Source organism: Protopterus annectens, chromosome 1.part0 (genome assembly GCF_019279795.1).
Source record: "Protopterus annectens isolate FY-2018-M chromosome 1.part0, PAN1.0, whole genome shotgun sequence".
Classification (NCBI taxonomy): domain Eukaryota; kingdom Metazoa; phylum Chordata; order Ceratodontiformes; family Protopteridae; genus Protopterus; species Protopterus annectens.
Genome location: NC_056725.1, coordinates 734332088 through 734350044, shown reverse-complemented (window position 1 = coordinate 734350044; position 17957 = coordinate 734332088). Strand labels below are relative to the sequence as shown.

Here is a 17957-nt window from a genome sequence, read left to right as displayed (position 1 = left end):
TATACATAATCATGTCCCAGAGCAGGTTATAGCTTCTTCGTATAGTACCAATGTAACTTCATCAGAATATGACCAAACTACTGTACATTTATAAGCATGCTCAGTCCTGTATTGTGGTACCAAATCACATTAAGTTGTAAATACTTATTTATGGATAAGTAAGACGCTGTAAATTGCATCTTATGTCATAAATTCATGTTCTCTGCATATAAGCCTCCAAAATAGCAGCAAGTATTATCACTTCTTATTCTATGTTCACAAATGTGCATTACATTGTCAGATGTTCTCTAACTAGGATCTTCATGTTTTATTATATTATTTCTCTTAAGTACTGTTGTTATTGTCTTATGGCTTGCGCCATTGCTGAAAACTTTTCCCTGGACCAGCCCCCTACTCACTTAACAAAGTTTAATAAATAAATAAATAGTGAACATGACAGTTAGTAAATAAGGCAACAGTTATACCTCGTCTCAATAAAAGGATGTTAACAGGGTTCAGCTACAACACTGAGTATGGAACAGTCACACTTCACAGAATCATATGTTGGGAGCTTAAGGTCACTAGCTGTTACACTGCTGATAAAGGATTCATAAAATATAACTACTGCCAAGTTAAATTATACATATACAAGCTGCATACAGTTCTCACCGGGAAGGAACACAAGTTCTTTGTACAAATAAAAGCAGTAATTACATGATGCTTTTGGAACCCAGCACTCCACCTGCTTCTTCAGACAAGTTACAGTGACCTCAGTAAGTTGAAACAATGTTATTCATGCAAGAATGGAGGCATCTTGACTGTGCAGCTTACAGTACTGGGAGGTCAGATGTGTCTACTGTCACCTTAATAAATATGGAGTCATCCTTAATGTGGCCACCATTCTCAAGTACTGTCTGGGCAAGGAACAAGGGGCAGCCAGAAGCAATGTTCATATCCGAAACTGGACGCATAAAACTGCTGCTTTTTGGATCAGGCTTAAAAGTGTCAGAAATGTGTTGCCTGGCACTACTCTGGTCCATCAGAGTAAGTGTTACTTTCTGTCTAAAGGGCCATGGCAACAAGGCATCATACTCTCCCCGCATGATCACAAAAAACAATGACATATGTGTTTCTTTCCCCATCCCATCCCCATTCAGATAAACCCTAGCACACATTTTGTACCCTGAGTTGCTTGTGTAAAATGGCTGGCTGTAAAGGGAAAGTGTCTTTCCTGCAACTGCATCGCGTTTACGTTGCCAGTAGTTCCGAATCTTCCAAATCAGCTTGCCATTATAACTTGTTGTCTCCAGCACTTGAAAGCGCAAGTCCATGTCTGCTAGTTGAACGTCATGGATGGTCAGGAGGTCATCATGTTTCTTCACCTGAGATTCAAGAGCTGTAACACAGACAAAACATATAAGCTTACACAGGCACAGGTATTGTGACAGGCAGTTGTAAACAAACACTGAGTCATTTCTGTGATATTCTTAACACTCGTTTCTAGTATGATGTCATGAACGTTGGAGATCAGAGCATTATTAACACAAAAGGTAGAGAGTGGAAATGTTTATATAACACTGTTTATTCTTGTAATAATCCATAGCTCACAACCTCATGTTAAATGTAGTACTGAATCCTTTTTCCTGGTCCACCAAACTCAATTGCACGTACAAAATTCTCTGAGGAGATACTGCACGAAACACTTACAGCAGAAATTATACAACAGTGATACAAAAATCTTCCTTTCAGAGGTAAAAAAAGAAAGAAAGTAATTTAAACTAGCAGTTGAAAACCAGTTCACTTATTTCTGTTATTATAATTAAATGATGGTGTTGTGTTGTAAAAGTAACTGCATGCAAACTAGAAAAAACGACAATATTGCTACAGAAAAAGTGGGAAGATGACAAGACATTTACAAGTTTACAGTGAACATCAAGGCAGAATAAAGATAAAGCAGTAGCAGCAGGGAGACTTTATGCTTTCACTGGGATGCTGGTGCCCTTTCTGATGTCAGCATACTCATTTACTAGTCTTTTGACTGGCTGTTTATAGTTTGAAACACAAACTTTTACGGTAAATGTTTAGCAAATTATACAGGTCAGTTTAAAGTTCCACATTTGTCTTGGGAACTGTAATCAAAATGTGATAATCATGAACTGTAATTAAAATAATTAGGTTAACAAAGTTAAATTGTAAAAAAAAGCCACCATCCATCTCATAAGCATACTCTGAAGAGCTGGTAAAAATAAAAGGACAAACTAATCCCAAATACTATGCCAGGTGAAGCACTGATCAACTGGATCTACCATAGTAGATTACAACTAGATGGAGGGATGTGTGCCAAATCTGACAATTCAGACTTGGATTAGGAGATTATTGGCTGTTGTCATATTTAACTTAGAGTTTGGATATGGAACTATAGTTTATCTTTCGAGCCCCCTTCAGAAATTGTTGCCTTCTGCTACAAATGTGATTGGTCACCATCTCATTCATCCTGTCCAAACAGCTCTGAGATCCATTTCTACCACTTAAACAAGGCATTGTCAGCGCCATTCTCACACATTAGGGCTATTTCAACATCCGCCTGCAGTTTCTTTAGGCTTTTCTATAGCACGGCCCTGCCATCACACTTGTTGTAAATAACTACACACCGTTGCTTGTGTACTTTCCCTTTAGAACCTGAAAGTGTTCAGTATTAGCCACCTTTACTCTGATTTCAAATAACACATGTAATGAACCTTAAAAGAAAATGTTATTCGGTCTTCCTTGCAGACCCTGAATTACAATGATCACTACATCTTTCAGCATGCAATTCTTTCTCCACTGAATGCATAAGAACTTTGTGGATGACTGTAAAATGTGAACATTATGGAGATAATGACAGCGTCACTTTTTGCCACTTATTTTCACTGTCGTCTGCATTCAATCTGATAAGAATTGGCAGAGCAGGTAAAGCAACACATTCACTGCACATAACATTTCCTCAGGACCCATGCACTGTGAGATCTGCAAATGTGATTTAATTAACAAACAAAAAATATGAAAATAAAAACCTCAGCTGATGATACCAAGCCATTAATGGGCAAGATGCCTACTTTGTCACACAATATTCACCATTTAATGAAATTGCATCTAAGATCTTGAAAACGTAGCGGCACATCATTCAAAAGGATAATTTCTTGTAAAGGATTCTTTCTGGATCCCCCAAGAGTTCATACTGAAACTCTTCACATCTGATGCTTTGCCTGGTTCAGTTAGATACTCTTCCATCTCGGGAGGTTGAGACCTAACTGCCATCCATTTGCCAGACTGTTCACTCTGTCCTTTCAGCAACATGGCCTCTATCTATAACACTGACAGACAAAATGTAAAAGCTAAGGAGCACTGTGGTTAGAGTAACTCTGCTGTACTGTATGCAATAAAATACCCACATAATAAATTCTGCATTAGTCAAAGTAGTCATCAGGCTAGGATTCGAATTTTAGAGCACATCTGAGACATCAGAAGTGCACCAGCTTTCAGCTCAGTTGCTGCACAATTTAAACAGGCTGGTAATGACTTTCATTCACTATAGTTTTTTATAATATTTAAATATTTATATTCAGAATTATTTTTCAGTGTAAGTCATGTTCTTTTGGCTAAAGTGATTTGATATAATTTTACATGCAGTGCATTTCAACCACATCACTTCAATAAAGAATTGAATAGAAACCACTTAGTTTGACTCTTTTTTTCTTCCCCCACCCCCTTCCTTGTTTCCTGTTTTACCCTTCCCTAGTTTCTTTTGCCTTCTGTTTTCTTTTATATTGCATCTGTGTACCTTGATTCATGGGATGGAACATAAAGGTCTACATATATGCATCCTGTCTGTAACCTTGCAGGTGTTCAGCAGAAGGGTTTGTTTTTCTTTAATGTGGCAGTAAAAGTTATTTTTAAATCTTCATCTTGGTTTCAAATTCATGGCTTGGTGCCATTACCTATGATTTTACCTGCATATATGTTTTAAGGTTTCATTCAAATGACTGAAACCTGATTAACTGAGTGAGTCAAGAATTATCATGAATACACTATTAGACTTGCTTACCTCATGGACCTGTGGTGAAGCATATCTGGGAGAGGACTGCAAGTTAAGCATTGAACATGTCAACCTCAGAACCCATGCTAAAGCCAGTCTCAGAGATTCAGGGTGGGGTGGGGTGTTGAAGATCAATGAATTTGTTTTGACTAACTGCAGTGCAATCATATGATTCAAACTAATTTTTAATAGTAATATTTAGGCACTGGTAATATTTCTGAAGTAGTTTTGCTTTTACTTGATTAGTTACAGCAGCTTTGACTTGAAGAAAATTATTTAAATAATGCAATGTAATTGCCATAATTTTCCTAAATGGCTAACAAAATTAAGCAAAGTACAACCTTAGATAAGAAAGAGAGGACACAATAATGGTCTCTCTGGACAATATCAATAGAATGTCAACTTTAACATGTTTCAGATGCTGTTATGTTATTCAGTTTGCTTCCTGATACAGGAAATTAGCTCAGATATGAAAATGTCTGTACATTGCTAACTTAAAAAACAAAATTCTGGCTACAAAAGATTTGCTAATTTAAAATATACAGAAACATTATCCGCAACATGTATGAAGTTTTGGCAACGAAGTCCTTAACATGCACATAGCTGAGCTGTGAATGCATCATCGGTAGCTATTATGGTTTAGAATGTACTGACACAGACACCTAGAAACCAACTTTTCCTTATAAAACCATCTGTAAAACTGTACCACCAACTTAAGTGTAGAGTGACTACTTTGCTCATTGTGTAGCAAAGAGCAGCTAGTTTGCATGTTGAGAAGCACTGCCCCTTGAATTTAGGATAATAGTTTAGTCTAGTCTCTAGCCTGAAAAAGACCCTTAGTCATCCCACTATGAACCCCTTGTGCACTGCATCTTTGTAGCTCACCCAATAAAGGACCTGACATCATAGATATACACTTTCCCAACTTCTCCTCAATCAGTTTGGTGGTTATGGGTATCTTGATACAATGTAACAACTGCCTACAATGTAACAACTGTCTAATGTTCACTGATAACCATTTAATCCTCAAAGAAACAAACACAGTATATGAGAAATGTATATATACAGTGTCTCTGGAAGTAAATCTCTTGCGTACAAGCACTCAAAATAATCTGGTTATCAAAAACACACACTCTGCACCCACCACACAGAGTATGCTCCCTACACATAGACCTACTTATACTGAGGAACTTCAATGCACCAAAGACCTCCCAGATGTTCCAAGTGCAAATATTATCCTCCGCAAACTGGAAGCACTCAGCACAACACTTAACACTGCACATGCTACCTCACCACTGGTTCCTCAACTACCAAGCCCAGAAGGCATGCCAATACACTACCCAGTACTTGAGTCATAGGGAACTCCATTGTACGACATACTGACTCCCCTCTAACCAGGCTAAACAGGAGAAAATAACAGTCAGGGACCAGGATATGCCAAATTCCACATGCACTCAAGTCACTGCACAACAGGTACCAGTAAGAATCAGTCATAGCCACGCAAGTGTAAATGACCTGAGGTGTACCTCTCTCACTATATGAGGAGAGACACTATGGAGCTCTCGAATTGTGTGTCGAATTGTGTGTCAAATGCTGGTATGTACCTAGCACTGAGCAGCATTCTATCTTCACCAAGGATCATGCCACAATACAAACAGATGACAGACTTTAATAATTGGCTTGTCTGGTGTCATTCAAGGGGAATACGATATTAGTCAGCATGGGAACACATGATTAACAAACCCTGTTGTTTTGCCAGTGATGGTCTGCACATCTTCTTCCTGGACTTTTAAATATTGGCCAAAAAATTCTCCTCCATCATACAGCCTTTTTTTAGGCAATGCTAAAATGACAACATTTCCAACACAGCAAAATCTACCCAGGGAAATCTAAACGTCTTACTGCTCAATGCCAGGAATCATAACAAGAAGCTTCACTCCCTCCAAGCTCTCCTCATCCATGAGAATGCAAACATCTGTTCGATTAGTGAGACATGGTTTAAAGACACAAGTAACTGCTCAGACAGGGACTGAAGGTGGACGTGTCTCCATCTATATCAGTAACAAGAATGCCTCTATGTTGGTTAAACAGGATGACACACTAGAGTTCCTCCATGTCCAGATTACCGAAGACAAAATCCCATACCATATCCTAACAAGCTAAAGGTCATCCTCTATATCCCATGAAACCCATAGCACATACTTACACCTGTTTCAGACACTCACCATTCAACCAAATACCATGCTCATTGTAGACTTCAGTTATTACTCCATAAACTGGGTATCCTCATGACCCCAAATTTGCAAGTGCAGAAATTCTTAGACTTTGTAAATACAAACATCCTGGACCAGATAGTGCATATGCCTATCAGAGGTACAAACATATTGGACTTCATACTCACAAACATGGGATAATGCTGTCACCCCAGTGCTGCGTCATCTCTGGCATGATCAGATCACAAAGCAGTCTCTTTTGAAATAAAATCAAACCATACTAAGCCCTGGCGCAATTAGGAACTGCTCCAAGGCAAACGTGCTTTTTATTACGCGATAACCTGTTAAAATTCCAAACCCAGATAACACAGCAGCCTATAAGGAATTATTCACAAAAGCTCTACATCCATGTCATTGACTGCCTATAGATGTCTGTGCCTACCAGAAATAAGCCCTATACTAATTTAAAAAAACAAACCACCCCGTTGGAATCTATGAAACAAAAATCATAACTAAAATTAGGAAGTGTAACACTATTTATTTTATTTAACATTTGTTTACCAAAAAAGTCTGACTTGGAACAAAGCCAATTTTCAGAGGATGCCTGGGGAGAAACACTCCGGATGCATGTCTTTGAAACATCGGAACGAACAAGTTAACAAAGAGAGTTTATACATGCTTACATCTCAACAGCTAACTACAAAATGGCAATCAGGCTCACAAGTGCTCAGTATTTATACACCTGTGCAAGCCCTTGGATAGCTTCGTAAAGGTATATACACACATACTGATCTACATCCTCCCTCTTAAAAAGATTTCCCTTTATACAAAACAATATCAGAGGTAGACATGCATTACTATATACATTGGAAACAAAACACAACGTTCATGTCCAAGTTGCTTCATATCTGCTACTGGGTTTAGAGATTTGACCATATTTTGTAACATAACAGTTGGGACCAAACTTAGCAACAGGGACAGTCTGCAGTCCACAACTCATATCAGGAACTTCTGGATTCATAGCAGGAATGGGAATGTCCTCTGGAACTTCCTCATATATTGAATCACTGGACAACTCACTCTGAGATAAAGAGTCTTTCTCACAGGCTATGTGCTGTGATATAGGCTCAGACACCAGTCTCATATGCTTCTGATTCCACCTAAAAGTTGCTACTTCTGATTCTATAATGTACGATCTCGGCTCTGGACCAGTATTCTTCATGACACCAATCTGATCATAACCTTTGGATATTTGCATCCTTATCACTTCTCCTTCTCGTAATGGATTGAGCGGTTTACTGGTCTTATTGTAGTAGGACTTCTGGGTTAAGTGCTTCTTCAACAGAATGGCTTTCACTGATCTGTTATTCTTGACACAGGGAACCAACAACTGACAACTGATCGGTAATGTGGTTCTGGTTTCTCTTGACAGAAGTCTCTGAGCAGGTGAACCAAGATGTTTATCATGAAGAACATTTCTGAGATTCAAGAGATTCAGGAATACATCACTACTGTCTTGTTTTGACTTCTCTAGTAACTGTTTTGCACTTTGAACTGCACGTTCTGCCAAGCCACTTGACCGCGGGTACTCAGAACTACTTGTGACATGAGTAAGGTCCCATTCTTCAGCAAATCTTTTGAACTGTTGGCTTGTAAACTGTGGACTACCATGAACAGCAAAATGATGCTTAATCTTTGTATTGACAGTACTAGATGCTAGGTTGGAAAGTAAGTCAATCTCGAACCAACTGGAGTAGGAGTCTGCTAACACCAAATAATGTTGACCATTCCACTTGAAGATATTATTGGCTTTCTCACGCTAGTAACTAATGGTTGGTGATCTGTTTTCATCTGGATAGGTCTCCCATAAACATAATAATGGAACTTTGAACATGCAAACACAATTGCCAAAAGCTCGTTCTCGATCTGGGCATACTGCATCTCAGTTTGGGTAAGAATTCTTGATGCATAGGCAACAGGTTGATTCTCTTGTAGAATGATTGCACCTAGACCAAATGTTGAAGCATCACAGGAAAGTGTAACTGGTTTGTGACATCATAGTATCTGAGAGTTGGTGGACTAGCAAATCTCTGTTTCAGGACATCAACCACGGTACATGTCAGCTCTCTGAGTGATGCTGAAAGTTGGCTCAAGTCTGGAATGAACTTCCTAGGTAGGTGACCATGTCAAGAAAATGTTGCAGGGCTTGAACATTGTCTGTAGCTGGCATCTCGAGAATGGCTGTTTGCTTTAAAGGGTCTGGTTGCATGTCTGTACTCATAAATAAATGACCAACATAGGTAACTTCTTGCAGCCTGAGTTTGCATTTGTGTAGTTTGAGCTTCAGATTCATTTAATGTGCCCTTTCTAGAACTTTTCTGAGGTTTCTGTCATATTCTGCTTCATCATGACCTTCTACTAGTATGTTGCCTACTATAATAGTCCAAGGATAACCCCCAAAAAATTGCTCCATTGCTTGCTGAAAGACTTCATTTGCAGAATTTATTCCAAATGGCATTCTCAAAAATCTGTACCTGACAAAGTACTGAAAGTAGTGACGAATGAGGATTTTTTTGTCAAGCTGAATTTGCCAAAATGAACTCTTTGCATCTATGACAGAAGAAATAGTGGAATCTGCCATTAAGGCTGTGACTTCTTCAACTGTGCACATTGGATGGTGAGGTCTTTTAATTGCTTTGTTCAAATCTCATAGGTCAATACATATTCTAAAGTCATCTGAGATTTTCTTATGAGCTACCGCCATGGAAGATACCCATTCAGTTGGAGTTCCAAACTGGACAAATCATACCTTGTTGCACCATTTTATCTAACTCAGCTTTGACCCTGTCCTGCTTGGCTATTGGAACTTTTGTGTGCTAACCTGATAACTGGACTGACATCTGGGTCTAACTTCATGGAGTACACAAATGGAAGTTTGCCTAGTTTGTCTTGGAAAAGATCAGCATAGGTAGAAAAAATGTGCTGGGCAAAATTAGAGTAGTGGTCTTTTAAGGTAACATGATGGACTTCCTTGTTAAATGAAAGCAGTCATATTTTCAAACTGTCTCAGAGCCCTAATAATGGCTGGACGTGCCTCTTGACCACATAAAATAACAAATCATAGCATCTTCCAGCACAGTAACATGAAAGTACTACTGAGCCTTCAATTAGAATTTCTTCACTTCCATAAGCAACAAGTTTCACACACCTTGCCAGATCAAGCCTTTCACCTTTGCACACTGTAGCAAATGTTTCTGCTGACATAATATTGCACTTGGAACCTATATCAACTTTGAGATCTATGGGTTTGCCATTTATCCGAACAGTACAAAATACTTAATTCTTGGCCCTTAATTCTACTGCAGTGACCGTTTCATGAAGCACTGACACACCATCCACATAAAGAGTAGAACTGTCACTGTCTAGCTTATCAACTCGTTTCCTAAAACATTCCCTTTTAATAAAAGGATGTGGGCAGTTTGATTTACAAAATCTTTTGAAATGATTCCATTTATTGCATATGTGGCATTGTTGATCAAAAGCTAAACATTTCATCTTTTTAGATTCATGGCTTTCACCACAATTAGCACAGTTGGCAATGAAACTAGATTGGGGCCCATGCTTTGAGTTTGTTGACTCACTCATGCTTCACTGAGACTGTGTGAAGTCTGGAATGTGCTAGAAAGCTCTGGGGTTTACCACTGAGTGCTGCAAGGGTTAAAGTTGGTGCCTTGTGCTTGGGCCTGTTTCTTTTAACCACGTACTGCATACTATCAACATGAGCTTTATCACTGTGCCTTCTAGAGCTTTTCTCATATGTAAGCATATTTGTGTGCTTTTCTGTGTACTCATATCTGACAAATGTCAATGGCCTTATTCAAAGTTAAATCACTGTCACGAAGCAAAATCTTTCTCACAGTATCATCTTTTATATCACACACAAGTCTGTCTTTTATCAACTAAGTCACAAAATCTGCACGTTTTAGCTTTATTTCTCAGGTCAGTTATATATGCTGCAAAAGTTTCACCAGGCTTTTGATCCCTTGTGTAAAATAAGTGCCTTTCCACTGTAACATTTGCATGGGGGTTACACATTTCTCTAAATTTACATTTCAAGCACTCTGGGTCCTCCCTTGACTCAGCCGGTACAACAATATGATGGTTTTCCCCCCTCTCCTGTATAGATAGCAGGTGCATACACAAATGAGCACTCCCTTTCTGTAGCTTCTGACCCAGTTAACGCAGAATAAATGCCTTTGTATGGTCATCTATCAGAAAATATAGCCTTATGAAAAAGTTGTACTCTTGCTCAAACACTCTCCATTTCTCAGAAATATTACTGTCAAACACAAGCGCACTGGGTTTTCGAAATCCGTCTACCATGCCCACAAAGTATGTGTGGTTGTGCATACACTGAAAATATGGCCCTTGTAATTATGTACGAACAAACTGTTCTGTGAGCTTGTAACAAAATTCAAATGCACGATAACTCTTTGGAATACTTTATTTTGCGAAATATGCCCTGTAACAGCTGTATTCTACGAAATATGCCTTGTTTTAGCTGTACTTTGTGAAATATGTCTTGTAATGGCCGTACTTTATGAAATAACTTTACTGTAACACTGCACAAACATGCAAACACTTTATACACTTCTGATAACTCGGACAGATAGCTTTGCTTAATATGAAAATACACATGCTTTGCGAAAATGCGGTCGTTTCCCTTTATTTTATACATTTTATGCAATTTGGACTTTATTTCAAACATTTTCCATAGTAATTTGAATATTTTATCAATATTGCACATATCGATTTTAGAACGCTCTGTATGCCCCATTTCATATTATGGGAAAAGAAATATTGCTGAGCAAGTTTTAATACATGGAATTCATTTCTGACCTGTTTTGCGAAGTTTGCACATTTTGGTAATGATTCAGTCCTGTATATTCCACCACCATCTAAACAAGTGCCTTAAGTCGTTTTTGCCAAGCCGCTTCTAACTCCATGCCCATTTGATATGCTTCTTCTAACTCCATGTCTTTTTAGACATGCTGCTTCTGACACCATGTCGCTCATTCGTTTCTAACACATATAACAAAAAGGCTTAGGGGTTTCATTCAGATGCTTTAATACATACAAACACATCAGGATGGATAGCAGCATCATTAAATAGGAACAAACTAGTTAACAGACAGAGATTATATACATACATGCTTATATCTCAACAGCTAGCTACAAAATGGCAGTCAGACTTGCATATGCTCAGTATTTCTACACTTGTGCAAGTCCTTGTATAGCTTGATCTACATTACCTACCTTGACTTAGCTAAAGCATTTGATACAATATCCCACTAGCACACTGTAAGCAAACTCTTAAATTCTTATGTAACCTGCTGGATAGCCAACATGATTTGCCCACCACAGCTGTCTCTGTGACAACTCCAAGAAAGAATAACTTTCCTAGATGACATTTGCAATGCCTTTGACAGAAGTGTTGAAACAGAACAGACTTTAGGCAGATCTGTTGCATTCTGCTCAAGAAATCTGCCTTATCTGACTGTGTCTTCCAAGCCATAGTCTGGTAACCAGCTTATTTAGCAGTATTCTGTACTGCTGCACTAAATAAAATGGTACTTAAAGTCAAGGCAGACTAAATTAACAGTTTGTATTTACAGCATCAACTTTCCAGTCAAATACACTGATCACTTTGTTTTTCCTGCCATCGGTATTAAGTACGGAAATGTTGAGCACCTTCCTATGCTTCCTATAACATAAGCATGAAAAATGCAGTAAATTTAGTACACTGTGTGTTAAACATGGAAAGAGAGAAGTGGCTGCCAAACTGGAAACTTCTGAGTAGAAAATGGTGTGCTGATATTTGGCTGTGATCTACGAGAGCACAGATTTAATGTTGTTGTTGTTGTTGTCTTTCGGCTTTTCCCGGTTAGGGGTCGCCACAGCGGAACTCCAGTCCGCTAATGATTGGCAGTAGATTTTCACGAACGCCAAGGTGCCAGCTTGACATTCAACCTTCAGCGAAGGCATGCCCATTTACGCATGTCTTTCGAACGTCCACCCAACCGCGGGGAGGACATGCAGACTCCACATAGAAGGCACTCCCTGTATATATATATATATATATATATATATATATATATATATATATACACAAACTGGTCAGCGTCAACAACATCACTGTAACCACCCTTGCCTGGGTTCTCTCTGACCATTAAAACCCATCTCCTTCCCTCTAACCCTCATACCTCAGCTTTTTAACAGCTCTACTGCAGCCACCTAGTCTTCCTCTTGGCTACATCTTCCCTTGCTCACCCATCTTCATTAATAGCTGACCCTCAAACCTCCACTTCTCCCTAGCCATAGCTTGAGTCACCCTTCCTTCACTCACACAGCTCTCAACTAGACTCTCCAGTCACTACCACTCCTTTCCCTACCAGTCTTTCTATACCCACACCTCTGTAGTCTAACTCCAGGCTTGGTCTCTTAACATCCCTCCCATAGATTTGTACTCAAAAACCCAAGCTGACCATTACTGTAACAGTAACCCAGTAAACACTATATCTTAGATCTCTCTTCTATTGCATTCCCCTACTATTCTGACTGATTGCTTTCCTTGACTACTGCTGCTGATTCCTCAGAGTGTGCTGCCCCACTCCATTCACTACGCTCCCCTAACCCCATTCCCACCCACCCCATAACAATTACACTTACAATTACTGGCCACACCCTCCACAAATTAGTAGCCCCCCCACCCAACCATCTCCCCTATACAACTCACCACACCCCACTCAATTCACCCTTTACTTTCTCTCTACCACAACTACTATATATGCTACTCCTACTCTCCTGTACTCTCTACACCCACTTATACCCCTCTTTACATAAACTATAACCATGCAACCCCCACAGCATACCAACCTCCAAAACTTGCAATATACCTAATAACCTCCATCTCTCTACTTCTCCTCTCCAGCCTAACTTCTTACCACACTGAGCTTTATATGAAAAACACAACTCAGTGGCAAACAGATTCCACAACCACTGCCACCAAACTAATACACTTCCCTATATCACCATCAGATCTCTCCTCCAAACAACCTCCTTTATACTTTTGTAACAAAGCTGCTTATAAAACTAAACCCCACTCCTCCCAGAAAAATAACAAGAATACTACACAAACTTAATAGACTCTTCCTCCACCTACTCCAAAATCTCACCTGCTGTGGAAATATACACCCTAATCCAGGTCCCAACTCATCACGCATAACAAACGTAAATCACACAAAGACTATATAAAAAAGGCCAACCTATTCTCTCCTACTGTTAAGTTTAAATTCAAGAAGTATACTCAGAAAAATACCAGGCATACATGCCCTCCTCGCCTTATACAAACCAGAGATAGTAGTGTTGACAGAAACGTGGCTTAAGCCACAACACCACAGCAATGAGATCACTCCACCTGGATATAATATCATACGTAATGACAGAATAGAGAAAAAAGGTGGAGGAGTGGCCATAGTCTTCCAAAATCATCTCGCCGTGGAACAATTTCAATGTAACACCCATGAAACAAAAGATATTGAAGTAATATTTACTAAACTAAAACTAAATTCCAGAAAAGATATAATTATTGCAGGCGGCTACATTTCACCAGGCAATAACATTGCTACACTGGAAAACCTGCTATTCTGGATGTCTACCTCCCTCCCACAGGAAACCATACTACTCAGAGACTTTAATATAGACTGGGCTGAATGCTCTAGTTACAATCCTTCCTCCCATATCAACCTACATGGCTTTAACCAAATTACTTTTCACCCCGCAAGAACTGATAGGACATCCCAACGACAATCCATCTTAGACTGGATACTGGTATCAAACCCCAGTCTCATACAACAAGCAGGCTGTCTCCCAGACAGTCTAAGTGACCACCAAATAACCTACCTGATCAGGAATAGATCACACCATACCACTTCCCCCACTCTAAAAACAATACGGAACAAAAATAACTTCATAGCTAATAACCTACGTAATGCTCTAAAGTACATTAACTGGACTCTCCTTAGTCACCTTCCTCTAGATGAAGCTGTGCAATCCTTTAACACAGCCTTCCTCAAAGCCCTAAATGAACATGCACCACCCAGAAGCATTAGAGTTAAAACTAATTATGCCCCCTGGCTGACAAAAGAGACAAAAACTATAATGAAAACTAGGGACAAAGCCTGGATTCAATTTCATAAACACAAAACCTCTTCCCTGAAACAACAATACCTAGAAGTCTGCAACAAAGCCAAAAAAAATTAAGCTAGGCAAAACCAATTATTATAAAACCAGGCAAGAGAAATTTGCTAATAACCCTCAGAAATTCTGGGCCACAATAAATAGTTTACTGTACCTTGGAAAAGCAACCACTCCTACCCCCGAGCTGCCAAACCACCACAAAAACATCCCAACACATTTCAATAGATCTTTACTGAAACAATCCAAACTCTAGCCAACACCCAAAATAGCACCAACAACCCCATAACAAATCCCAACCCCTCCCACACCATAGAACTAATCAACTCCCCTAACTTTTCCCTACCCCCTGTGTCCACTAAGACCATTACCAAACTCCTGAAAAACTTAAGCTAACCACACCAGCTGTAGACAAACTCCCTGCTGATTTCCTTCAGATAACAGCTGATGCCATAGCCTACCCCATATCTATCCTCATAAATAGGTCCATAACAGAATCCACTGTACCCACCTTGTGGAAAGTATCGCACACAATTCCACTCCACAAGGGAGGCAAATCCCGAGAGCTGACCAACTACTGGCCAATAGCAATTCTCTCACCTTTATCAAAAATATTGGAGAGAATAGTTCAGGCTCAACTAATGCAATATCTCTTAAATAACCTGCTGTCCCATTCTCAGCACGGCTTTAGACCCTCCCACAGCACCACCGCTGCACTACTATCCTTTACCAGTTTAGTCAATCACTACAGAAACAAGGGACTATTCATACCCGCCATATTTCTAGACTTATCTAAAGCCTTCGATATGGTTAACCATAGCAGGCTTCTTGAAATAATAGTGACCCTTAACATCCACTCTTCCACTATATCATGGTTTAGTAACTACCTATCAGGTCGACAACAAGCAGTGCTATGGCAAAACCAATTGTCCTCTCTCTTACCAGTCTCCATTGGTGTCCCCTCAAGTATCAATTCTTGGTCCTCTGCTGTTCTCCCTATTCACAAACCAGATAGCAACATCATCACTCTCTGCCAAAGTAGTACAATATGCAGACAACACCACTATTATATCTGCCGCCCCAAATATGAATGAACTACAAACCATAACTCAACAAAACATTATCTTATCAGAAACATGGTTTGCCAGCGTAAAACGCCTTCTTAATCCCCCAAAAAACAAACTAGTCATATTTGGCCCTGGTAGATTACCTCAGCAATGCAATGATCTAACTATAGTCTCTAAAGATAACATGACAATCACTCCAACTACACACACAAAACTGCTAGGGGTCATTATTGACAACAATCTCAGATTTGACCTTCACATAGCCCAAACAATCAAGAAAGTAAACAAAAAAACTGGGTCTCCTTTATAGAAGCAAACAATTCATGACCAAAGAGACCAAATCCACAATTGCAAGGACTCTTATCCGTCCTACTGTATGCCACCTCTGTAATAGCAAATCTTCGCCACTCCGAACTCACCAAAATGGAATCTTGTTACAACAAGATTGCCAAGTTCGCTACTGAGACCTCTCATAGATCCCATCACTGTCTTTCCCTAAAGCAACTCAACTGGCTTGAGTTGCCCCAACAGCTGATACTTCAGCAACTCTACACAACACACAAGCTGTACTACCTGCCAGACAAAATCCCATCACTACAGCAACTAATTCAACCCTACACAACCACCAGAACCTTAAGACCCAGTAGCCAAAACCTTTTAAATGTCATCAGACATAAAAATGATGCAGGTAAGTCTCTCTTAGCCTGCACCATAGCCAACGTTTGGAATCAACTCCCAAATCACATCACTGCTACAAGCTCTCCCCTCCAATTTAAAAACCTCCTCAAAAGCCACTTTACAAACTAGCTCTGCTCTTGTGTCTCCCCAGGTTAAACCAACCCACTGCACTGTTGCTAAATGTGGAAATGCATCTGTTGATAATCACCTATTACTACCTCTAGTTATGCAAGTTTGACCTGCTTACCCCAAGCACACATACTTTTCTTAATGTACTCCTACTAAAAGCTTTTGTTCCTTTTCTCTCATATACCATGTGACTTCTAATCCATCAATCTACCAGATACACAACATACATCCACCACTGCTACTTAAAACTCTTGTACTGTTTTTCCCAATATTGTACTACTCTCAATGTACTACAGATTTACCTACTGCCAGTAATTGTAAAATTCTGCCAACAGTATACTGAAATGACTCTGAAACTAACTTGTATATAGTCCTAATAGCAAGAAGTTAATATTTGACATTGTACTGCTTATTAACCAAATACCAAAAATGTAAAGCTCTGCCTACCACATGCTGAAATGAACTACCAAAATGTATAGCTCTGCCTACCACATGCTGAAATGAGTCTATAATATACCTGTATATTGTATCGTTAACATGGTTAATATTTGACTAATGCATGCTGGATTGTATTGTATTACTATTGCATGCTGACTGTATTAGCTGTAATGAAATCCTAACCTGTACTGTACCTCAAGCTTTTTTCCCCAGGCCTCCACTGAAAAAGGACCTGTGTGCAGTCGGACTTTCCCAGTTAACAAAAGTAAAATAAAATAAAATAATAAATGAATATAAAATAATAATAATATATGTGTGTGTGTGTGTGTATATATATATATATATATATATATATATATATATATATATATATATATATGTGTGTGTGTGTGTGTGTGTGTGTGTGTGGTTGTGTGTGTGTTATACCTCTCAACCTCTTAGAGCAAGAAATCTGGACAAAGCTGTAAATAAAAGTGGGACAAAGGCCCAAAAATAGGGACAATTTAATATTGCTCTTAGAAATTTAGAAAGTTGATTGAATAACAAGTTTTACATTAGCATGAATTTTCTGAAGGGTATGAAGCCTGAAACTCAAATGTCTGTCATTATTTTCTAACTTCAACTTTTAGTGATTTACCACTAATTTGCCAAAAAAAACACAATTTTATGAAAACTGGACCAAATATACGACACAAAAAATCTGGACATTCTGCGAAAATCTATACAGTTGAGAGGTATGGTGTATGTATATATGTATGCTATCACTCCATATAATTGACTGTTCATACTGCTGAAAGTCTTTAATGCTAACAGAAGTGACTGAATAATCATATGATGGCTTCTGCCTGTATAACTTTATGGGAGCTCATGGAACAGTAGGGAGAGGGAATCTGCCCTTTTCCCCACTTTTGTGTGATCTCACATTCGTATATATAATAAGCAGGTGGTGCTTTTCTTTTTTTTTGAATTTCAATTCATTGGGATCAATGTTTTGATGTTTGACCTTTTAGTACTTTGATATTCTGAAGTACATATCCATATGTAAAAATACACACACACACATACACACACACATTTATATATATATATATATATATATATATATATATATATATATATATA

General features: G+C 38.9%; 1 protein-coding gene across 1 annotated transcript in view; it reads right to left on the bottom strand.

Moving 5' to 3' along the window:
* Positions 1-283: 283 nt before the first annotated feature.
* The window catches only part of LOC122794338 (TNF receptor-associated factor 3-like), a 448040-nt gene continuing 430366 nt past the window's right edge, over positions 284-17957 (bottom strand). The window contains exon 11 of the mRNA XM_044062651.1: positions 284-1375. Within this exon, the coding sequence (XP_043918586.1) occupies positions 807-1375 (569 nt within the window). The 3' untranslated portion in view covers positions 284-806. The remainder of the gene's footprint in view (positions 1376-17957) is intronic.